General features: G+C 37.8%; 1 protein-coding gene across 2 annotated transcripts in view; it reads right to left on the bottom strand.

The window, feature by feature from the left end:
- piezo1 (piezo type mechanosensitive ion channel component 1 (Er blood group)) overlaps positions 1-25,018 on the bottom strand; it is a 115,709-nt gene that overhangs the window by 25,719 nt on the left and 64,972 nt on the right. The window contains exons 7-24 of one of the 2 annotated variants that reach the window (XM_065261722.2): positions 22,791-23,004; positions 18,414-18,588; positions 17,977-18,084; positions 17,623-17,713; positions 17,439-17,533; positions 15,583-15,843; positions 13,072-13,177; positions 12,579-12,760; positions 12,351-12,499; positions 9,887-10,045; positions 9,483-9,589; positions 8,134-8,297; positions 7,856-8,032; positions 5,242-5,367; positions 4,071-4,271; positions 2,515-2,719; positions 2,265-2,369; positions 992-1,148 (exon numbers count right to left, since the gene is read on the bottom strand). In XM_065261722.2, coding sequence (XP_065117794.1) covers positions 992-1,148; positions 2,265-2,369; positions 2,515-2,719; positions 4,071-4,271; positions 5,242-5,367; positions 7,856-8,032; positions 8,134-8,297; positions 9,483-9,589; positions 9,887-10,045; positions 12,351-12,499; positions 12,579-12,760; positions 13,072-13,177; positions 15,583-15,843; positions 17,439-17,533; positions 17,623-17,713; positions 17,977-18,084; positions 18,414-18,588; positions 22,791-23,004 — 2,782 coding nt within the window. The remainder of the gene's footprint in view (positions 1-991; positions 1,149-2,264; positions 2,370-2,514; positions 2,720-4,070; positions 4,272-5,241; positions 5,368-7,855; positions 8,033-8,133; positions 8,298-9,482; positions 9,590-9,886; positions 10,046-12,350; positions 12,500-12,578; positions 12,761-13,071; positions 13,178-15,582; positions 15,844-17,438; positions 17,534-17,622; positions 17,714-17,976; positions 18,085-18,413; positions 18,589-22,790; positions 23,005-25,018) is intronic. The other variant, XM_065261723.2, reaches the window with a different exon arrangement.

Raw genomic sequence — 25,018 nt, 5'->3', positions numbered from 1 at the left:
TACAAAAACTTCAAGTGAACTAGAATTTATGACACAAGTCACATAAGGTTTCTTTATAATGTTTCTGCGTCCTTTTGAAGCATGAGAAAAAACCCAAACGGCACTTTTAAAGAAATGTACATTTTGGATGGAAAGCAATTGGGGGTTTGAACGACACAAGGGTTAGTAAATAATAAGAAAAAATATTTTGGAATCAACTATTCTTTAACCTCCTAAGACCCGAGCTTTGGTTTGGCTTGCATTTTAGATTTCTTCCAGCTATTTGGGGTTAGGAAGAACCAATAATATAATAGCAAATATTTTTCTTCGAACATGAAGCAGTGTAATTGTCCTCTTTGTGTTCCAGTTACACAGAATTAAGTATTAGGGTGCAAACAACAAAAAAAATGTGATGTCCACGGAAGTTCAATCAATCATTTAAACAAAGTAGATACCAAAAATATGGTTTGTTTATTTACCAATGCATTATAGTATTATAAAATATTATTATAAAAAGTCTTGATACAAACCATATAGTTGTATTGAATACTTACTAATATAATACTATTTAAGCATTAATACTAGACTGTAAGAATTAAAGTCACCATGAAAATAAAATAAAAACCTTTTTTTATTCATGTGCCCTCATAATCTTTAATCAAAAATGCAAATCTCCTCCCCTCTTCAAAACGATCTCTCTTTACTTCCGGTCATATGGTACGGCAGGTGTGCCGGGGTCTATAAGATCATTACAATTAGCAATTAACAACATGACCCAACTTCAAATGATCCAATCAGATCTCAATAGACAAATTCAAATCCAGACTTTCCTTATTTAATTTCAGGAGCCGTTTTCGTTCGGATGCAATAAATCACTTGTAAAAGAAGGCAATCGCTACTTCAGTTCCATGGCGACTTTAAAATTCAATCTTCAAACATTGTTTTCCATTAGTCCATTTCTCATCATCTCGCTATAAGGGACAATGACAGATAACACTACAAGAGGCGTCACCTGCAATTGATGAAATTGGGGGCGGGGTTAAAGAGCATGTCCTCCATTGGATCCGGGTTGTCTTTGTTCTCTCCTCCCATGACCATCCACTCCTCTATCTTCTCATGTTCAAACACCATCCACTGCTGCGACACGCACATCAGCAGAAGAAAATCGGCTGCAACACATCAAATGATGTGAAACAGAAGATGAGAGTTATAAATGCGCACAGACAGCAGGTGACGATATGTGGACATCTGCATGTCATTAGTAATAAAAGAACATCATTGTCTTCTGTTCGGTTACATGAACCGGAGAGTGTAACATAAAAGATAAACAATACAGCAAACATACAAATGAAAGAAGATTAAAATAAATACGATCTGAGAGGTAAGAAGGCAGGAGTAAAATATTTTCACATTAAAAATACTATAGTAGACACCATAGTAAACTGTAGTAATATTTTGTAACAACCGTTACATGTCATCAATCCAGAATGCATCATGCACAAAACATAATGGCGGCCTCTACAGTTTAAAATGAGTATTACATGTTAGGATTTTTTGGGAAGTAAAGAAACTTTTCACAAGGCTTTTTCAAAATGTAAAATAAATATTTGGTGTCCCCAGAGTACATATGTAAAGGTTCAGCTCAAAATACCATGTAGATCATTTATTATAACATGTTAAATTTGCCAAAAATGCGTCATTAAATGCAAATGAAATGCAAACACTGATCGCCATAATGGTGCTTTGTTGAAATTGAAACTTAATTGTGCTGTCAATTATTTTCTCTCTCTCTCTCTCTCTGAACTAAATGGCAGTGCCGTGGTTGGATTAAGGGGTGGTATTATTATAATAACATCCCTTTCTGACATCACAAAGGGAACCAAATTTCAATGAGCTATTTTTTCAAATGCTTGCAGAGAATGGTTAACCACAACTAAGTTACTGGGTTGATCTTTATCACATTTTCTAGGTTAATAGAAGCACTAGGGACCCACGTCAGATTTTCATGATATCTCCCCTTTAAAGGCAGGGTGCATGATTTTTGAAAAAAAAAAAAACGTAGTAGAAGACAAATATAAACTATTAAAGAATATAAGTCTTCATAGTCGAGTTGAAACATTTCACAAAAATAAATGGGTAGGTTTTAAATTATAAAACAAACATACAGACGTTCGCACGTACATTTTTAGGTGCAGCTTATGTATCCGAACAGTTTTGTGTGTGACCACAGGTTTGATAACAGGTTAATAATTATATAGATTGTTGTGATAAAGTATCACACATACCGATGAGGTTCCTTGAATTGGGAATGGTGTAGAAGTCAGGCAAGTAGATCCATTTAACAAGAGGTGAGTGGATGGTTACAGTGGTTCTCCATCTCCAGGGGTAATCTATGGTTACATGGGACAGATTAGGTTATTTTCCTCCAGTTGTAATTCCTTTAAAACACATGGTATATTTTTATTTATGGTATGATATGGTATGGTATGCAAGAGAGTTCAGTATATAGTGGTCAGCTGTGATTGGTCCACTCACCTATACAGAGCGCAGGAGGCATGCCAACACACAAAACATACTGGTAGATCATGAAGACCACCAGAAACAGACAGTACTTGGACCAGATTTGGGCAATTGCTGCCCTGCGTCGCCGCACCATGATGGCCACCAACCAGCATCCGTGCAAAATGACCAGAAAGTTCATACGCTGGCCAATAACGTTCACTGTCATGAGGAAGCAAATCTACAGATAATACAGATTATCGTTAGGACGAAAAGGTTCGAGTTTGAAGTTAAACATGATAAAGAAATTAGCTACATGTGGTTTACAAGTGTACACACTGCAAAAAAAGATTTTCAAGAAAAAGATTTCTTTACATTTTGTCTTGTTTTAAGTAAAAATATCTAAACATTCTTAAATGAAGAAGCTTTTTCTTGATGAGAAAATAAGTCTACTTTTTAGACAATTTTTTTCAATCTAAGTGATTTTGTGCATAAAACAAGCAAAAAATCTGCCAATGGGGTAAGCAAAAAGTCTTGAACATTTTTGTTATTGAATTGGCAGATATTTTATCTTGTTTTAAGCACACATTTGCTTAAATTTATAATTTTTTTCAAAAACTAGACTTATTTTCTTGGGTCATTTTGCCTATCAAGAAAAAGCATCTTAATTTTTAGATATTTTTACTGAAAACAAGACAAAAAATAAGATTTATTATTATTATTATTTTTATATTATTATTATTTATTTTTCTTTCCCTTTTTTTTCCTTTTTTTATTTTTTTTCCTTTTTTTATTTTATTTTATTATGTATTTTTTTAAATAATTTTTTATGTCTGTTTTTTTTCTCCCTTTATATGTGTTAATGTGTATGTTATTTTTGTTAAAAACTAATAAACATTAAGTAAAAAAAAAAGAAAATAATTTTTTTGCAGTGCAGAACTTCACTGCATAAATGACTATCTTACTTAGTGTTTTTGTCTTGTTTTCAGTAAAAAATATTAAAAAATTCTTAAATTAAGATTTATTTTCTTGATTAGCAAAATGACCTAAGAAAATAAGTCTAGTTTTTAGACCAAAAATATAAATTTTAAGTAAATTAGTGCTTAAAACAGGCAAAAAAATCTGCCAATGGAACAAGAAAAAGTTTCTTGAAATAAGTTTACTTTTTTTCATAAACACTTAATTCAAGAAAATTTATGTTATTCCATTTTTGCTTGTTTTAAGCACGAATTTGCATAAATTTATATATTTTTTCTAAAAACTAGACTTATTTTCCTAGGTCATTTTGCTCATCAAGAAAATACATCTTAATTACATTTTTTTATATATTTTTTACTGAAAACAAGACAAAAACACTAAGTAAGAAAGTAATTTTTTGCAGTGTTCTGTTTCTATCATGATTTGACAATCCCAGAAAATTTTAACTAAGTCAAATAAGATCATGTTGGACAATAAAAAATAATAAGATCCCATTTAATGACAGATTCTTTAACCATTTGGCCACGACTGCCCCAACTTTGGAACCAAATTATAACAAAAACTTCCACAGTATCCCATTAAGATTTCTGACTGGAGTTGATGGCAACCATTACCTCCAGACCAAACTTGTAAAAGGTGTAGTTGAGCAGGTATTTGATGCAGTGCAGAAGACCGTGGTCCAGCATATCACGAGTGGCTTGGGGAAAGATGGCTGGTATTGCGGGAGGTGAGCATTGTTTCTGTCTGTAATGATGAATCTGGTGCCGGTATACTGTTGCCTCAAACACCAGCAGCATCAAGACCAGCAGGTGATCCTAACAAAACATAACACAAAGCTAGTGTGCAACTTACTATCTAGTTTATTAAAACAGCGACAATATAGCAAGTAAAGCAGATGCATTAACTCCATAAAAAGAGATGAGTGTCATTGCGGGAACACCTGTGGCAGAGGAACTGCAGTCTGCACATTTGCCGGATGTAGTTTTCTATTGGGGGGTAATGGTATTTCATGCATTCTGACTTATTAACACAGTTTAAGAGTTGTAACCCTCATGCTTGTATTTCTGGGCCAAACTCTTTCCTAGAAGTTTCAGAAAGTTTTTTTCGAACATGGGTACCCGTTACGTATCAGTGACCCCATATTCCTTTTATGGTCACTTCCCCCCGGAAAAGCACGGCCATGTGTCAATCAGAGTGAGGACGCTCATTAGCTTTGGCATCACTTCACGCAACAGCTTTATTTTATATCAACAATGGCACGAAAGAAGAAGTGTGTTGGATGTAAGGAGAAGAAAGCCTTGTTTGGCTTTTCAAGTGAGCCAGCCTTATGAAAACAATAGCTATCTGGGGTAGTAGAGGAGTTGTGAGTTTGTTTAACGCTGGATTTAATGGGGGTTGAAATGGGGCAGTCCCAACCAGATCATGAGTCACAGGCGGTGTGTAAAACTGCATCAAATGTCTGTGTTATGTTCGAAATCGACGCGTAAGTGCATATAATGTAAATGACACGAACATAAAGTAAATCATAAGCTATCCAGAGATAGTGGGATAATGATTCGTGTGTGTTGCTTGCTAGAGACGCATCCGAGATCTCGTGCTTTTCCAGAAACAATCACTAGAGCTGATCTGTCTTTTATAAATCTGATAAAACTAAAGATTGTTCAGAGATATGAAGGCTACTCTATAGGTACTCAAGATTAAGATGAGCAAAAACAGCGTGTGTTATTTGAGCTTTAATAAACATTATGGTAGTATGCCATCTAAACACATCTAACGTGATCTCACCTTGCTGTAACCGAGCACAGTAGCGTCTTTCCTAATACCAAACCAATTGGCTGGATCCACGGGTGCTTTGTACAGTGTGGATTTTAAAACTTCCTCTGGTTCCAGACTCGTCTCGTTCACCATTGGCTACAACACAGACAGACAAATAATATGAAGAGTCAGACAAGAAACAGCTTAAAAGTCAAAATATAAATATTTATATCATGATATTAGATAATATCGTAACTAGATAAAGTAGGGTCAAAATATATGAAACCACAAAAATGTTTTTTAAAGGTCCACTGTGTAGATGTTCTAGTGGTGAGATTCTGAATTGCAACTGGACAGCTTAGTCCACAGTTCACCACTCCCTTTTGAAACGCATAGAGAAGCTACGGTAGCTGCCACAGGACACACATTGTAGAGCAGTTTGTCCGTTTAGGGCTACTAAAGAAACATGGTGGCGCAAAATGGCGACTTCCATACAAGGGGACCTGGGGTGTGTGTAGATAAAAACATCTCATTCTAGAGTAATAAAAACAATACAGCTTATTATGTAAGGCCTTTATACACCACTGATAATATAGTTATGTATACTATATTGCATTTCGTTCTAGAGATCACCTTTAATAATTCCTTGGTCAAGATCTACACCAAGCGCAATTGACTTTGTCAGTGACGCATGTATCATTCGTATTTTGCACCGGCGCACAGTGGGTTTTTCCCTCCACAGATGCACGTCGGCAAACTAGGGAATGAACTTGCGCTCCCTGGGCGGTTCAGCGCAAAAAAGGAGGGGTGTTGCGGCTCAAACCATCCCTGATGCTATTTTGCAGTTTCAAAAAACAATTGCGCCACTAACCAGAAAAAAAAGTTTAAAGTCAGTGGCGCATTGCGCGTAGTTCATTATGCAATTTTAAGGGCGCATGCTTGACCATAATGTATAGCGTGCACAACGCGCACACACTTTGCATCTAATCTACACAGATGCAACAGTTATTTTTGCAAATCATAAATTGTTACAATAAAAAATATTAATACACGAGATAAGGGGAATCATAGTGGTGAGCATTGTGGTGATAGTTTTTATTTATTGTGTGGCTGCGTTAAAAAATTCTCATGCAAATAACGATTGAAATATTTTCATAAGAAACCTTAATGTATATGAACTTGATTTGTAAGTGTACTTTGGGGTTGGACCTTGCTTGCGTTTCTTGGGTCCGATTTCAAAGCCCCCAAACCCTTTCGGCGGTGAGGGTGAACGCAGCGGTGTCCTCTGCTGGTGTCTGTGTAGAGGCAGATCCACCTCCCGTTACACGGCGTGCCCGATTTATGCTGGCAAGCTTGGGATTCCCCCGTCTTCTGACATCATTGTAGTGCTTGGCGCAATGATGGGGATGCCAGCTGATGAGACTGTGACTATTTCCTCTCACGCCTGTTTAACCTATGCTGATTTTGGCAGGTTTCTCCTATCCCCATACAAAACAACTTCTCTGTCTTTGACTGCTCTTACAAGAACGTGGGTCTCCTCGGCTGTAAACCACTTCTGGCGTGCGCCTGGTAAATCCGTCATAATAATAGCAACCCGCCATGAAACTTGCGCACTTGCGTTTAAAGGGAATGTTGGATGACGTTCTGATTGGTTTATTTGAAGTTACGCCCAAACCACACCTATGAATAATGAACCTACTTCAGACAAACCCCTTATTGATTTGCGCCCTGCGCAAAAGTTTTTTTTTCACGCCGGGAAAATAGCAACAGCGCCCAATATCCGCCCACAAACTCACTTGCGCGTTGCGCTTCGCACTTGCGTTTCAGATCGTTAAAATAGGGCCCAATAAAATTTATGGTAAGCTTCATCATGCATTGCTTTTGCCATATGTCATGTTTTGTACAAGGCCTTGCCAAGTCTTATTACTTATTATTACCTAAATAATAGATGTAACTGCGCCGTTTAGTATGGATGTTACGCTTAATTTGAATAGAGAGTCAATACCCCATTACAAATAAGTGATTCATTTCAAGTGATTTGGACTGTAACAGAAATGACGAATCGATAAAAGTAAAAAAATCTCTCCAAATAGCAAAAACCCTGAGGGGAAAAACTGAGTCATTAATTTTGCATTAATCGCTGGGTAGCCAAACCGAGGACTAAGCCAGCGGTCCACTCCTTTCCCAGAGAAAGCATAAAGCGCAAGAATAAACACGTCAACCTTACCCACGCTTCAGGGTTTATGTAATTAGGGCAAAGATAACAGCAGGACGCTGAGATGTGCTGAAGAAAAACATTGATGTGTTGTTTTTAATAAAGATGGATCTCAGCTCATAGTGCTCTTCAGAAACTATGAGTGGTTTTTGTCCATGCAAAATCCTTCAGCACAATGCTAAAGTGTTATTGGTGAATGCTAGGGCGTTCCCATATGGTTACTTAGGTGTTCGAGCTGTAAGGTGGTTGTTAACTACTTCAATCATGCCTTCTTCAATTTATTTGTTATCATTTTAGTGCAATACAGATTTTTAATATCGAACATATATATTTTTTTTCAAACAGTAAAGGGCAGAGCTTCTCTGGTAAATAGCATAAGTCATGATGGCCTCAGCAAAAACCATTAACTAATCCTAGGTGAAGTCTTACCACGGTACAGTTGTTGGAGTATTCTGCAGGGTTGACCACGGTGAGCTGGTACAGCATCTTACAGACGATGATGACACAAACCCAGATGGTGGAGAGGCACGAGGCCATGGGCCTGAAACGTGCATAAGGCGTAGCAAAGCTCCACAGCACCACCAGCACCAGGTTCATCGCAGATGGCTGCAAATGAAACCAGAGGAGGTAAAATACCGACACATTATCACCTCATAACAATACACAGAAACAGATGTTTGCCGGAAATCATGAACATCGCTGCAGACCTCTAGTAGTGCAACCCAGACGACGCCAAACGCCACGATTTTGACGATGTGCAGCTCCAAGACTCTCCATATGAAACCTTGAACATGGGTCAGCATGCTGGAGAACTTTCTGAAAAGCACGATCAGTCGGTCCATCACAAGACCCCACTTGCTGGGAATCACCTCTGAGAAGCAAACACATGCACAACAAAGTTTAAGATGTATGATATATCAATAAACTTGTCAATGTTGGCTAATATTAGGAGTTTTTTTCAACACATTCATTTAAAAGGCCAGCATTTTAAGCAGATAATATCAAAAAGTACATTCTTCTCTTACAGGTTTTACAAGAGCTGAACAATTATCCATCGTTTCTACATTAAAATGTTTTGATGTGCGATTTTACACGAGTGTGATGAAACATTCTGCGAGCAATAACAAGTAAAACTGTACAGATTTGAATATTAATATTGATAAAAGGATTAAAGGGCACATATTAAGGCCTTTTTACAAGATGTAATACAAGTATTAGCTGCACCCAGATTGTGTCTGTGAAGTTTCGGCTCAAAATAACCCAGATCATTTATTATAGGATGTCCAAAATGCCCCTATTTGGAGGGAAGCAAAAAAGCAATTGTTTTAATGTCTGTACCTTTAAATGCAAACGAGCTAAAGCTCCTCACTTTCTTACAAACAGCCAGTCAAATCACATACAAAATAAAAGTTTGCATTTGCATAATATATTTGTGTGCATTGTGTGCAATAATTATGTATATATATATATATATATATATAAATACACACATGCATGAATAAATTTAAGAAAACATTTATTTATGTATAATTTTATTTATTTATATATAATATAAAAAATATCAAAATCGTAATAAATATATGCATGTAAATGTTTCCTAAATACATACATGCATCTGTGTGTGTGTGTATTTATATATACAAAATAATTACACACAGTGCACACACATATATTACGCAAAAACAAACCTTTATTTTGAATGCGATTAATCTTTTGACAGCCCTAGTTAAAATAGATCTGATTAATACAGTCTGATTAATTTTATCTAGTGTACGGAGTACAACTCACTGAGGGTGGAAATTATGGTAATGCAGAACTGTAAGGGGGCGGAGCTTTATCAATGTGACCTCACATTGATAAGAGAATCAAAACGGCATGTCTAATGAGACTGCTTTGGTTTAATAGGGATAAAAAAGGAGCAGGTGGATTTTTTTATCGTAGGGTGGTTGTGTTTACACACTGCAAATACACATTATGTCCATACACCTAGTAAAAGTGGATTTGCATAATAAGTGCCCTTTCACATGTTTCTACAACATGCACCAAAGTTCCTCACCATCAGCTTCTGATGGATCATCATCTTGCTCTGCGTTCAGATCTTCCTCCTCTAATTTGCCTTCCTCTGTGGATCGAGGCAAATCTGGGTTCTCTCTACCTTTTTTCCTATAAAAAAAAATCAACAACAGCACTCTCACAAATAATCACACAAGCTCATATAGATGAGATAAATTGTTTAGTAGACAATAGTGAGATGAAGTGGAGCAAATGTGAGATCTCTGTGATCTCAAGAGAGAAAAGACAAAGTCTCTGAGAGAGAGCCGGGGTTCCCGGCTCATACAGATGATACACTGACCTTATGGTTTTATCCTACATTTGAATACAACTAATACCAAGTGTTTTGTTATTGAATGAACAGGAAGGAAGTTGGCTGCATGTGTTTATGAGAAGTGAAGTTCATGCCTGTGCAGAGGGGTGACGTGCTCAAGGTCTGTGATCTTCATGAAGGGTTTATGAAAGTAATGCAGCTGCAGAATACAGGCCAGCAGAAAGAAGCCTGGAATCAAAATACTACTGAAGAGCTCAGATAGTTTAAACGTCTCCAGACCAATATCAGACAATCTGCAGGTAAAAAAACACAATTTTTTTCTAATTAACATTTACATGAAAAATACATAAAAAGTCTTCAAATTTACACTTTTGAGGCACATTTGTCCTTATTATTCATTTTACCTTGTGTTTATAAGTTTAAAACGACATGCTGGTGCATAAACATTAACAAAATTTGATTTACCATTAACTCTTTCCCCGCCATTGACGAGATATCTCGTCAATTAAGAGAAAACGCTTCCCCGCCAATGACGAGATTTTCCGTCTTTCCGCAATACCGCTATTATCCACCAGGTGGCGCCCTTCCGAACTTTTTAAAACCGGAAGTATTGCCCTGTGGCAAGCTGCTGCATGTCCGTGTCTGTTTTAAAGATCGCTCTGAATGGGATCTTTATGAAAAGTCCGTCACAAAAATGGAATTATCTCTGCTTTTTGCTCAAAATATGGTGTTTTTGCAAAAACCTACCTATATTCAAAAGCTGATTGCAAAAGAACCACTAAAGGTAGGATGAAACGGTTTTTTTTGTTTGAAAGCAGAGGGTCTGTTCTTTCATTTGGTATATTGTATGTTTATATATTTAAAGAAGAACATTTTCTGGAAGGCATTAAACTTTGGTGAAAATCATGAAAAACGCTGGCGCTGGCTGGCAACTTTTTTTAAAAACGCTGGCGGTGAAAGAGTTAAATGCGGAGTGCACAATGTTTGAAAAACGCTTTGGAACAGGGAGTCGGGCCGACTACCAAAACGCACTTGTAGCCAATCAGCAGTAAGGGGCATGTCTACTAACCGACATCCTTGCCGGGGTTGCGTACGTATGGGGCGGGTCTATCAAAAGAAGGTCCAGATTCTATTAGGGTAGGGGCGTGTTTGTTTAGGTGATTTCAAATGTCAACATTGGCTTTCAAACATTGTGCACTCCGCCTTTAATAAAATGAAGAGTGCAAAAATGCAAAACCCTGTATTTAGTTTCATTTATTTCACTGATACATTGTATAAAACACGCAGCCTTTTTGTTAAATCAAAATACATTACTTTAAAGGTGCAGTGAGTAATTTTTAGAAAGATCTCTTGACAGAAATGCAAAATAATATCCAAACTATATATAAAGACCTTTTATAATGAACCGTTACGTGTTTGTTACCTAAGAATGAAATTTTTTTATCTACATATACGAGGGTCCTCTTACATGGAAGTGGCCATTTTGTGCCACCATGTTTCTACAGAAGCCCTTAACGGACAAACTTTTTTTACTAAGTTGTTTCCGACGATGAAATGTTTGTCCGGTGAAGGCTACCGTAGCTTCTCTATGCGTTTCAAAAGCAAGGCTGAGCAGTGGACTGAGCCGTTGGTTGCAATTCACAAAATCACCACTAGATGCTGCAAAAATTTACACACTGCAACTTTAACTTCAAAAAATTAGTAAAAAAAATTCAACTTGATTTTATCTATCTCACGAGAATTCTTACACATTTTACGAGTTAGCTAATTCGTATTAATTCATACGACCACATTCAGAAGTTTTTGTACGATTTGACCCCTGTGACATTGGGGTTAGGTGCAGGGTTTCATTGTTGTTGTTTTTTTTCATGAGAATTGTAAGTTTTGCACGATTAACTTTGTATGAACTTCACATAACCCGTCTGGGTAAAATACTTATGCCGCAATAGCTAGCCTGTCTGGAACCAAGCGTATTACTGTGTGACACTTGTGAACAGCCCCTACGCTAATAGGATTTTGTTTCTCTCTCTCCCTGTCTCACCCTCAATCCCGAGGACAATGGGACTAACAGACCCAGTTCCGGCTGCCGTGAAGGTCTTCACACCACTGATCTACTGGCCTTCCTTCAATGTGATGCCCGGCAGCCGATATATATATATATAAAAAATGTTTTAATTCCCATAAAATTTTAAAAAATCGTACCTATTATATAATATATCCTCTATAGAATCAGCTATGTCTGGCTCTCTCCCAAGGGTTTTTTTCCTCCTAGGACTTTTCCCCCAGGGTTTTTCTCAACCCCTGGGGAGTCTGCTGACATTGGCTTAACTTAGCACCCTCTTATATACGTTACATTATTACTACACTCGCTAGTACGGTTAATATTAGCCGCTGTATTCTGCTGCTTATGTTTACGATTTTTCTGTTTTCTCCTGCATCTATTAATGTAAAGCTGCAATTAAAAAAATTGTGAAAAGCGCTATATAAATAAAACTGAATTGAATGAATTCATACGAATTAGCCAACTCGTAAAATATGTACGAATTCTCGAGAGATCAGGCTGCTAAATCACTGTAAATAGGTTTGTGTGGGACATACTGCTGTTCTGTAAATCCAGTGAAGTTTCTCCAATAGCCTGGAAAGTCCTCAAACTGGAAGGTGTATATAGCAATAAGAACCACCATGGTGTAGGCCACCACCAACCACCAGAAGGGCTTCAGCAACCTTCTCCACAGAGAGTAGTACACCTGCGGAGAGAGACACATCAGATCTTTCATTCGGTTCCTGTGAAGAAAATCTATGTAACATGGGCTAATGTAAGACTACCTGATAGAGACACAGGCAGAGCAGAAACAGCAGCATGTAGACAATCTTGTAAGCGACGAGTTTTCCAGCAAAGCTGACCGTGATGAACATTCCTCCACACACGTAGATCCAGTATTTGGCATAGAGACTCATCACCTGCCCACCCAGCACCTTCAGAATGGACTCGTTACGCCCTGAACTTCCTGAAAGACAAAAACAGACACGCATACATGTAAGAAAAGGGTATATAAACCGGTATTTTGTCAGAAAACTTGCGTGCATAAATATAAATAGTGACCTTCAGATTGATATAACTTGAAAAATGAGAATAAACGGACTCAGAAACAGAAATGCTTTTATTTCTTGACTAATGCTAATAATCATAAAGCAGGCCAGGATGTCTGATAATGCTGGCATGCACATTTCCAAAAAGTCTTCAGTAAATAAACACATTTGCTAAAATGTAAATGAATCATTAAAGTGAATCAGTTTGGAGATTTCGGGTGTGATTCACCTCCAGTTGTGACCTCCTGTAGCGGGATGCTCAATCTCTTCTTTCTGCTGAAAGTGTCTTTTACTGACTGTCTCAGAAGAAGCCAAAAGGTCAATGTGTACAGTAGCTGGAATGAAAAAGAGAGAAAAAGAAAGAGAGACAGTGAAGCAATACTTTCCTCACACTGTGTTGAGTAAGCTCATAAGACTTATGATCAATCATATGATTGTGTAAGAATTTAGCATGCGAAAACAAGTTTTCACAACATTTCTCAGTAATGTTTTCTCTTCTAAAAGTTTATTGCAGCCACTTTATCTGCCAGTATTATGAATACTCTGTGCAAATAATGTTAAACATACCCTATTTTCCATTTCATGATTTTATATATTTTGGTATGTACGCCCTCAAAAATGCACTGGGGTCTAAAGGGAAAGGAAGTGGTTTTGGGAGCTGATGTTCCAAATATGGTAAGGGGCGTCACATTTCCATTACACGCTTGTGGGATTCGACTAATAACAATGCACTGGATAGCTGGCTAATCAAAACACACCACGCTTTTTAGAATGATGAGCTTTGTACAAATCGATACGTTTTAGAAAGACGGGAATAAGGAATAATTGACCAAAAAAATAATGCACACCCAGAGTGATATTTTTAAGACATTTGGCAAGTTAGGTGTGCGGTTTACAGAAAAATAATCAACACCGATGGAATATTTCTCAGCCAATCAGAATAAAGCATGGTATAGACGGTTTCAGCAGTAACAACATAAACAAGCGGCTTTCGTGGTCAATATGTAACTTCCGGTAAACTCTGCTAAGAATAAATAATAAAAAGTACTTTAAACTTAGTTTATTTATAACAAGCAAAATAAACAACGCAGAAATTACACAGGAAACCAAATTTATTTTTATTTTCGACCAGGTATTTGTTCAATAGTTCAGTTTAGCAGCTAGTCAGACCATTAAACAAACTGAAATCAGAAGTTAAGTTCGGACCAGACGTGTATCGCATCACCGCACGTGCGTTTGATAAAACTGTCTATAAGCAACAATAATGTAAGGTATCTGAGAAATACTTTGTTTTTTTACAATAGACCATGTAAACACATTGCAAAAAACAGCAACGTTATTTGAAACCTTTAACTCTTTCCCCACCATTGAAAAGTTATCTTGTCAATTAAGAGAAAACATTTCCATGCCAATGATGCTTTGCTGACGAGTTTTTACGGTAATCTGTAATTCCGCTATTATCCACTAGCTGACGCTCTTACCCAATTTATAAAAAACTAAAGCAAATTTAATTACATTTAATTCATTTATTGTTTTGATAATCGTTCTGAATCTGATCTCTAACAAAATTATTTTACAAAAATGCAATTATTTCAGCTTTTTGCGCAACATTTTGTATTTTTTAAGAAACCTACCCATATTTAAGAGGTGATAAAAAGATAATAATAATCCTTTCACGGTGTCCAGTTGAGTTTTATTCACACCATTGTAGTCTTTAAAATATAATGCTGTCTTTAAAAGACATTAAAATGATCATATAGGGGAAAAACAACAAACACAAACATTTAATTTCATGCATACTGGTTTAGTTGTAATACATTGGCTAATATCTGCAGATAAAAGCATTTTTTCCACTTTCGATATCAGCTGATTGTCTAAAAACAAGATCAGATTATATCCTGGCAATCAAAAGAAGCAGAAAAACGCATGAGAACTCATGGGCTGTAATTATTTTCAATTGGGTGACAATGACAACAGAAATGCAGTTTGTATGCTCTGTATTTTTAGGATTTCGTGACATAATAATTTGAGTAAATTAGCTAAACTATCGGTATCTATGGGTATCGGTATATGTAATTGAATATCGGTATCGGCACATCCATACTGGGATTGATACACACTTTGGTCTTCTATTGGTTAAAGGGATAGTTCACCCAAAAATGAAAAGTACCCAATGATTTACTCGCCTTCAAGCCATCCTCGATGTATATGCTTCAGTCAGAGTTATATTAGAAAATGTCCTGGCTCTTCCAAGCTTTATATTCGTAGTGAAAGGTGCTACTGAATTTGAAGCCCAAAAATGCATCCATCCTTCAGATAAGTAATCCACATGGCTCCAGGGGTTAATAAAGGCCTTGTAAGGGTAATCAAAGTAATTTTGTAGTAAAAATATCCCTATTTAAAACTAAAAAAGCTAGTTTATATATACTAGTCAACATTTGAAGTGGATCAAAAACGTTTATCAAAGTTGTCCTGAGATAAAACATCTATTGGGTATTGGTTTTAAGACAACTTTTAGGAAGAGTTGACTAGTGAACTAGGAAGAGGCAGGACATTTTCTAATATAACTCCAATTGGTCGTCTGAAAGATGATACACTTCTCGGATGGATTGAGCTAATTTTCATTTTAGGGTAAACTATCCCTTTAACACGAGTGCTAAAAAGCTTTCTTTCCTTGTCAGTATGACAAAGAGAAGGATTTTGTCAGCACAAGACGCTTCCACAATCCCACTGTCCTCACCATGGCTCCTAGGCGCAGACAGGGATACTGTGCTCGGTCCAGACCCAGCTGCCGCAGGCTCATGGTGCCGATGTGTTGAGGCAGTTCTGTCTCAAGATCCATGGCCCAGATGTACTGCAGACAACAGAGAGCCAGTCCATAAAGCAGGATGAATGGAGAACAAAGAGCAGCGAAACGCTGACGGGCTCGCAACATCCAAATCAAACACGACCACAGCAGCAGTACAAACGTCAGCCAACTGTGGTATGTTATACTCCACACCTGCAGGGGGCGACAAAACAAATACATTATTGACTTCTAAAGGATGCTTTGGAAAGATGTACCTTTTATGGATTTGTCAGATGCTTTTATCCAAAGTGACTTACAAGTGTATTAACTCTTTCCCTGCCAATGGCGAGTTTTACAGCAATCCATATTCTCGCTATTATCCACTAGGTGGTGCTCTTACCCAACTAATAAAACACAGAAGCATCCACTGATCCAAAATCAGTAAAAACTGTATGTTTTGATCATCGTTTTTAATCTGATATCTAACAAAAGTGCTTTCCAAAAATGCAATTATCTCAGCTTTTTACATAAAATTTGGTATTTAGTTCAGTGACAAAAACGGTTTGGCAAGATTAGTTTAAAATTAGTTTAAAAGCATGCATAATGTTTATTTCAACGCACATAGGGTATTTATGTAAATTTTATGCAATAAAAATTACATTTGCACCATGTTTATGAAAGTTAAGACTGTATGGACCTAAAAATGTCAAATGGTGTAACTGCCTATTGCGCCAAAGAATGAGAAATTATAAATATTTGTCCACCTTGATGGCATGTAAGTGTAAATTTAAAAAATATCATTTTAAAATATCATTTTATTAGTTATTCCTATATGTACATTTTAATGCGTTTTTGTAATATTTGTCCTGACATATGCTGAAAACAATTTGTTTTCTAAACAATCTTTGACAAATTATCTAAAAAAAGTATGTAAAAAAAATAATATTACACTAAACTAGATGATTGTATTTTGTTCCAGATTTTTTATAAATATATTTATATTTAAAAAAATACTAGTTACACCAATTTACACACACCGGTTACACCACATTGATATTTTTTCAATTATCCTCCAAGTATTCTTTCAAAATAAATAAAATCTAAAATGTTAGACTTTGTTCTCAAAAAAAGAGAATGTATGCAAGTAATCTGCAAATTTATTTTGAAATTTGAACCCTTTTACATCTAATTGAACAAAATTATTAACGCAACATCATTAAGGCCTTCACAATTAAATAAATTTAGCTGAAGGTTAATTATCTAATAAATTGTGACGATTATGACAATTAATTGCCTGTTTTAGGGCTTTAACGATTATGACAATTACTTGCCTTTTTTGTTTGTTCATGAAATAATTTTCACACATTGTTGTGATTATTTAAAGTAAATCTTTTGCTAGATTTACCTGGCAAATATTAATACACATAACACATATTTAAAAGTAATTGTTTAATGAATATATCTTTCAAAAACTGGAAAAAAAACTTCCCTAAATTTGGAATTGCTGTTATATGCTAACCAGTATGAGCGTTGCCTAGGATTGAACCCATGACCTCTGCGTTGCTAACACAATGCTTTACCTATTGAGCTACAGAAAAGATTCATCACTAATTTAGTGGATAGAAATTTTATTAGCATGAAACTATGAAAATGTAAAAGGGTCCTAGACGTTTGGTCTAAATTATTAGGTATAATAAATCACTACAAATAGCTTTGTCATGCACATGAAACACTTGTGTTGCAGGTAGGAATAAAAATAAAACTAAGATTCAATCAAGGTTGAGTTTTGAGATTAAGGTTTGTTTTACCATCATTGCGATCAGGGCACAGATGTAACTCTGTTGTAAAATCAGTCGGGCCACCATGCGAACAGGATTATCACCTTCAGCCTCTGCACCAGCTGCTGTACAAACACAAAAACATAAAAAACTAAAAACACAGGAACGGTATTTGCAAACAAACAAACAAACAAAAAAAATGTCTTGCCCATACCAATGTCATGTTGGCTTGAACCATTGATCACAGGCTCTTTAAAGGTGTGCGATTCAGATAGCGGAGACTCACCGGTGGTCAGAAGCATTTGCTAAACCAAACAAACAGCAAACATAGTTGTTTTACACGGGTCATATATTTAATCCCACATTTGATGTCTGGAAAGGGTTGCATTGCAAGTGTGTTATTTGTGTACAATGGATATCGACTTGTGGTTTTACCTATGACTATACATTAAAATAAAGCAATGTGCATTTGCATAATGCGTTTGGAGGACCAGATGTACTTTTTAAGTTACTAGTGAAGCTCCGTCTGTGGTGATACGAAGCTGATGACTGAGATCTTAACTCTTACCCGTGTGTCATCTTCACAGCTTTGTCTTCTTGGCTCCCATTGCCTGAGCTCTACCTGCTCTCCCGTCTCACCCTGGGCTCCCTTAGGACCTGATTCACCCTCACAGGTCTTCATAGTCACAAAGACATCGCATCATGTGATTTACTACAACACTTAACTTATTTATTTTACACAAGCAATGAGACAGACGTTACTTAACAACTTAACAGCATAAGAGAGATCGGCTTGGGTTACAGGTCTGTTCTTCACACAACACCATTGTATGGTTATAAATGAATATTAGCTACTTATGTGGTATTTATTTCTTCTTTTCAGGGCTTTCTGACAGTAATCCAGTTCTGTGGTATTGAAAAGCATGCATGCCTGACAAAAGCACCATTTAAAAGTGTGTAAATACTAAAAGTGTTATCTGCGTAAATGAGTTTGTGTAAAAGCACCTTGCTGTCATGGTCTTGACCGTAACTGCTGATTTTAAGCACGCCGGTTACAGAGATGTACAGGAGGAGAAGAATGCCTGGGTTAACATACACCGGCCAGTCGTGATCCACATTGAGCGTGACGCCAATAGACGAACAGTTTCCAGGTTTGACGATATCCTTCAGGCCGAAAAGTCTGTGGGAAACACACAATAAACATGTTTGGTGTTACCACGTGTGACAGAATCAGTCTATCGATCAGGCCTCGTACACACTACAAATTTTCGGGAGTGACAACCGCATTTTAATGCGGGAGTGAAACCCCTAAATGTTCGTTACATGTCTGTACGGAACAAGACTCGCTCTCGAAAATGTGAAGATTGACACAGAGATAACCATAGCAATGTTCTGCCTTCTTGCGTGCTTATCAATCACAGCTGTTACCAAAATAATTTAACAGCGTAATGTTTTGCAATAAACCTCCGTCTTGGCGCTGTGCATTGGACGCATTTTTGCAGTCTTGCAGTGTTGCCAGGTCCTCATCTTTTTGTACGTACATACTGTTTTGGGGCATAACCGTCAAGGATTTTGGCTCATGAAGCGATCAAGTTTTTGGTGTTAATAAAAAGTGCGAAGGTTTATTATTGGATTTTTCTTGTTCGCTGTTTTTTTCGTGCAAGATCTGGCAACACTAGTCAGCAAACGCTCGTGCCTCTGTCATTTGCTGCACTGCACATACAGAAGACTTTTTCCACTTCTAGTTAATTATTTTTTCAGAAGAGAGACCTGTCATGTCCATGATGCACTTTTAAACACTTTATTAACCAGTTGTTCAGTTTGGTTATGTACACACTATGCAGAGTTTCTGTAAATGCGGTTGTCACTACCTGCATTTTGCGGGAGTTAATTCGGTTGTAGAATGCGGTTGTCAGTCCTGTAAATTAATAAACTGTGTGTGTACAGAACAGGATTAAGCATTAAAAGGTGAAGTGACAACCAAATTAATATGCAGTGTGTACGGGACCTCAGTGACCAAGCAACCTTCCGGTCTTTCTTGTGAATCCAAAACTGCAATTCATCGACTGGCCACTAGAGACAGGCTCCTAAAGGGAGTCAATCCCATACATAGACCCCCATGTTAAAATGTCCAACTTTACAGAAGAAAAAATTATGTTTACAGCCTGGTACAATTTCTTTTGGTCTATATAGCTAATTTTGCCCTTCATGACAACTGTAAGAGGGTAAACTCATCCGTTTGAATTGCAGGGTTCCCACACCTTCAAGGACTTTCCAGGTCCAATACCCTCAAAATCAAGGACTAAATGTGGGGACACATTTCGAGTGAGAGCAAGGTTACATTGTGTAACCTTTAAAGATACATTGTTACAGTTCCCTTTCGAGGGAACTCGCGCTGCGTCACTGCGGTGACATTTTGGGGACGCCTCCAGGGGTAAGCGCGTCTGAATGTGTATATCAAATTCAACCAATGGTGAGGCTTAACGACAAAGACAGGAAGACGCGGGAGCCAGGAAGTATGGAAAGGGAGACGCAGCGTCTCGTTCCCTTCTCAGGGAACAACAGTTACATACGTAACTCAAGACGTTTTCATGTGTCAAACACAACTATGCAAAAAAGCATTTTAGTATGAATAAACATTCGCATACAGAAGATATAAGCATTTAAAGCCAACAGTTTAGCACGTGTGCTTAAAAAGTCTAGAATTTCTATGATATTATCCTACACTACACAGGGAATTATATGGATTTTTTTCTTGCATAAAATAGATTCAAGCACTTTTAATGACCTCTATCTATGTATGTATATTTTCAAAAACTTCCCAAGGCCTTGAATATTTTTCCACAAACTTTCAAGGATTTCAAGGACCCGTGGGAACCCTGGAATTATATCAAGCTTTAAAGTTTTGCATAATTAAGGGTGTGGCCACTTGAGTAACAGGTCGTTTGCCGCTGCTGTCAATGCTGTCGAGATAGGCGGGTGTGGTTTCAGCAACCAGGCACCTCAGCTCCACCCACATTCCACCTCTTTCCATTTTTGGTTATACGGGAGTGACGTGTGGTGATGCTTGGCCAAGATGGCGACTTTAGGCTTTAAAAATGCTCTTCAGTAACCTACAGGTGACTTCACGGACACAACGTCCATCTTTTACATAGATTTCACAGCCGTGTGCGTGTCAGTACTTTTTTAAATCTAAGTCATACAATTTTAAGTTGGGTATGTAAGGTTGGCAGGATAAACCAATGCTTCTGGCCTGAGGATCTATTTCAGCCCTAAGTTTACTTCACCCGTCCCAACAATCCTCTACTGCAGCATGATTTCAGGGTAGCAAACCAGCCACATAGATGTTTTTGTCTAGGTAAATATAATTATGATAATGTTATAGATGTATGAATAAAACGCTTTTTTCTTATCAGGGGGGTCACACTACACTTTTCGTTCCATAGACTTCCATTTACTTCCAAGATATTTAGCATTTCGCTGCGTACCAAAGTTGAAGTCTAGGGAACTTTGACCTGCGAATTCGTATCATTCTGAGATTTTGACCATCAGAAAACCAGTATGGCATGGCGTGACCTTTCTACCAAAAAACGAAGACGGGTGAAGTGCTTCCCGCCTATATTCGCATACTCAAAGTCCAGTGTGAAGTCCTTCAGTCACACTATGTCCTGGAGATTATTTTAAAATCTATTTCTGGCATACTGCACCATTTTGGCGTTCTGCTTAGATAAACTGTGCTCAGAAAAGCTACTTTATTGATCTTTAAATCATGCAAAAATGACTGAAATTAGTACAAAAATGTTTTATTCTTGAGGTTTTTTCATTCGCATCGTTTTATATTTGGTGTCTCTTAACTGTGTTTTAGTTAAAGGGGACATATTATGAAAATCTGACTTTTTCCATGTTTAAGTGCTATAATTGTGTCCCCAGTGCTTCTATCAACCTAGATAATGTTAAAAAGATCAACCCAATAACTTAGTTTTGGTAAACCATTTTCTGCAAGCATGTGAAAAATAGGTCATTGTAATTTGGCCCTTATTGTGATGTCAGAATAAGGTAATACCGCCCCCTTTATCTGCACTATCCAACCACAGCACAACCATTTAGTATGGAGAGAAAGAGAGAGATAAACTAATTCACAGCACAATTGAGTTTCAATTGCAACAAACCACCATCATTGTGATCAGTGGTTGCACTTCATCCGCTCATTTGCATTTTAAATGACACACCCAAAACGGCACACTTTTGCTCAGACCTATTTTAGACTTAGTTTTCATCTTTAAAAAAATCTCATAATATGTCCCCTTTAAAACAAGACTGTGATAGTGAAACAGGTATTGCTCACTTGTGCAGTGATGTCACACTTAGTTTAACTACAGTGTCCTTTATAGTTGTCACATTTTGTGCTTTTACATTTGCAAAATAACCAAACAAAATTAATGTACTATAGCACTGTCACCACACGTTCTTGTAAGTGCTACCATGAACAGTCATTTATCTTTATGCATTTGGCAGATCCAAAGCAGCTTATGCTACGTACACACCAAGCACGCAGCATTGCGGTTCTCGCTCTAGATTACTCGTGGGATTTAACTTTGTGTCATGATAATGCTTCGCTTGAGTTTAATATTTTAAATTTGCGTAAAGACACATTTAAGGCAAATAGCGCATGATGACGCAGCAAAGGCGCCACCCAATTCACGTAATTTTGCCCCACGCAAGTTTGCGTCCATTCGCGTCTTTTCATTGCCTTTGTATGTAATCTACACTGCATTACAAGGGGTGGTCACGCTAGACTTTGAGCATGTGAAAACTTTTCAGACGTTACTGCGAATACTTTTCATTAGAGAGAAAGGTCACGCCTTGACATACCGGTTTTCTACTGGTCACATGTCTCCAAGTAATACGAATTCACAGGTCAAAGTTCACAAAACATTAACTTTGGTGTGCAGTGAAATGCACACAAGCTTGCGTTTCCAGTCTGTCGCATTTGCATGTGCATGTGCATGAATGGAAGTCAATGAAACAAAATGTGTAGTGTGAACGGCCATGTATACATTTTGTATAAGTATGTGTGTTTCCTGGGTTTAAACCCATGACCTTTTGGGCTGCTAAAGCAATGCTGTACCACTGAGCTATACAGGTAAATTCCTAGCATAAACACTAAACCAATAACCAGCCCTGAAGAGGAAAATGATTGGTTGATAAAAATTCTCAAACTCAGCTCTGTGCCTAACCCTAAATCAAACCATAAATTGCCATTGGTTGATATAAATGTTGATGCACAACCCGCAGGCACTTTTAACTGCGATGCTAGCAGCTATTAAGCTACTCTGCAGTCTGCTGAATGTAAATGTAATGGAGAAAATTGAAAAGTATTACCTGGCCCACAGGCCCATTGGGGAGAACATATCCTGTGCAAGAGAGCTCTGATACAGGTAAAGACACACCAGGTGTCCCCCTGTGAAGAAAGCCACCATCACACACAGTGTGTTAAACCCCAAATGGCTGATGGGGAAATGGCAAGCCCACCAGGTGCACACGCCGATGAAGAGTAGAAAGTAGAAGGATGAGAAGGCGGAGGGCAAGGCAATTCCTGCAAGCAAATAAACATGAAGATGATTCACAAGTTAAGATTTATGCCTGCAACATACGCAAGTTTGTAAATGCAAATACTTTCAAGTATGAAGATCAGATATCACACATTGCTGCATTCTGAAGTTTGTCGAAACACAATTTATAAAATAGTAGACGTAAGCGTTTAAGAATCCTCTCTTAACATCCACACAGCTTCAAGAGGTTAATAAAGACCTTCTGATGGCAATCAATGCAATGTTGTAAAAAAAATATCGAGAATTTTTATATTTGATATTGAGGATATTGAGTTTTTTGCCTAGTCTTATCTGTTTGAACCATAGTTCATCGCTACGGCTCATACGCTACACCTCGTACGCTACGCCTCGTACGCCACGCCTCGTACGCCACGCCTCGAACGCCACGCCTCGTACGCCACGCCTCGTACCCTATGCCAGTGGTTTTCAATCTTGTCCTAGGGGACCCACAGCTCTGCATATTTTGTATGTCTCCCTTAACTGACACACCCAGTTCTGTTCATGGATCTCTCCCTTAATGAGCTGATGATCTAAATCAGGTGTGTTAGATAAGGGAGACATGCAAAATGTGCAGGGCAGTGGGTCCCCTAGGACAAGATTGAAAACCACTGCCCTATGCCACGCCTCGTACCCTACGCCTCGCACGCTACGTCTCGCACGGCACACGCAACGTCTCGCACGCAACGTCTCGCACGCAACGTCTCGCACGCAACGTCTCGCACGCAACGTCTCGCACGCAACGCCTCGCACGCAACGCCTCGCACGCTACGCCTCGCACGCTACGCCTCGCACGCTACGCCTCGCACGCTACGCCTCGCACGCTACGCCTCGCACGCTACGCCTCGCACGCTACGCCTCGCACGCTACGCCTCGCACGCTACGTCTCGCACGCTACGTCTCGCACGTCATACACCGGAAACACAGTCTCTCATGAACGTGTGCCGTCTTTACCGAAAGCTAGTTATTTGAGTTTGTAAAGTTTGAAATATTTATGCATTTGGCAGATGCTTTTATCCAATGCAGCTTACACTGCATTACAAGGTAAGGGGTGGTCACACTAGACTTTGAGCATGCAAATATTTTTCGTACGTTACTGCGAATATGGGTGGTGAGCGGTTCATCCATCTTTGCTTTTCAGTAGAGAGAAAGGTCACGCCTTGACATACCAGTTTCTACTGGTCACATGTCTCCAAACAATACGAATTCACAGGTCAGAGTTCACTAGACTTAAACTTTGGTATGCAGTGAAATGTAAAAAATGTTCGCATGAGCTTGCGTTTCCAGTCTGACGCATTTGCATGCACATGAATGAAAGTCAATGTAGTGTAGTGTGAACGTCCCTGTATACCTTTTTAAGCAGTATGAGTGTATGAAATGTTGTGCTGCTAAAGCAATGCTATACCACTGAGCTATACAGGAGCATGTGATTTTACCAAGCAAGATGTATTCTTGTATAAACATCTTTTGTTAAAATAAAAAAATGTCTAAGAAATTTCGATATTAGACAGAAGCATAGAGTTTTTTGCCTAGCCCTATCTGATTGAAGCAGAGTTCGTCACTACGCCTCGTACGCTACTTCATAAGCCGAAAACGCACTCTCTCGTGAACGTGTGTCGTCTTTACTGGAAGCTAGTTATTTGAGTTTTAAATATTGATTTTTTTTTACAAAATTGTATTGATTACCCTCAGAAGGCCTTTATTAACCCCATGGAACACGAGATTTGTTTCTGTGAATGATGGATAGACTTTTTTCAGCTTCAAATCAGAAGCACCAATAATTACCATTATAAGGCTTAGAACAGCCAGGTAATTTTTCTAATATAACTCTGATTGTGTCACCTGAATAAAGATAATCATTTACATCGAGGATGGCTTGAGAGTGAGTAAATCATGGGGTAATGTTTTATTATTGGGTCAACTATCCCCCCCCTACATTTAAAACTATATCAGCTTTGGACTTGATTTATGATAACGGAATATAATGCATCCGTTTCCTAT

This window comes from Paramisgurnus dabryanus, chromosome 2 (genome assembly GCF_030506205.2).
Source record: "Paramisgurnus dabryanus chromosome 2, PD_genome_1.1, whole genome shotgun sequence".
In the NCBI taxonomy this organism is placed as follows: domain Eukaryota; kingdom Metazoa; phylum Chordata; class Actinopteri; order Cypriniformes; family Cobitidae; genus Paramisgurnus; species Paramisgurnus dabryanus.
This window is presented reverse-complemented; position numbering and strand designations above follow the sequence as displayed.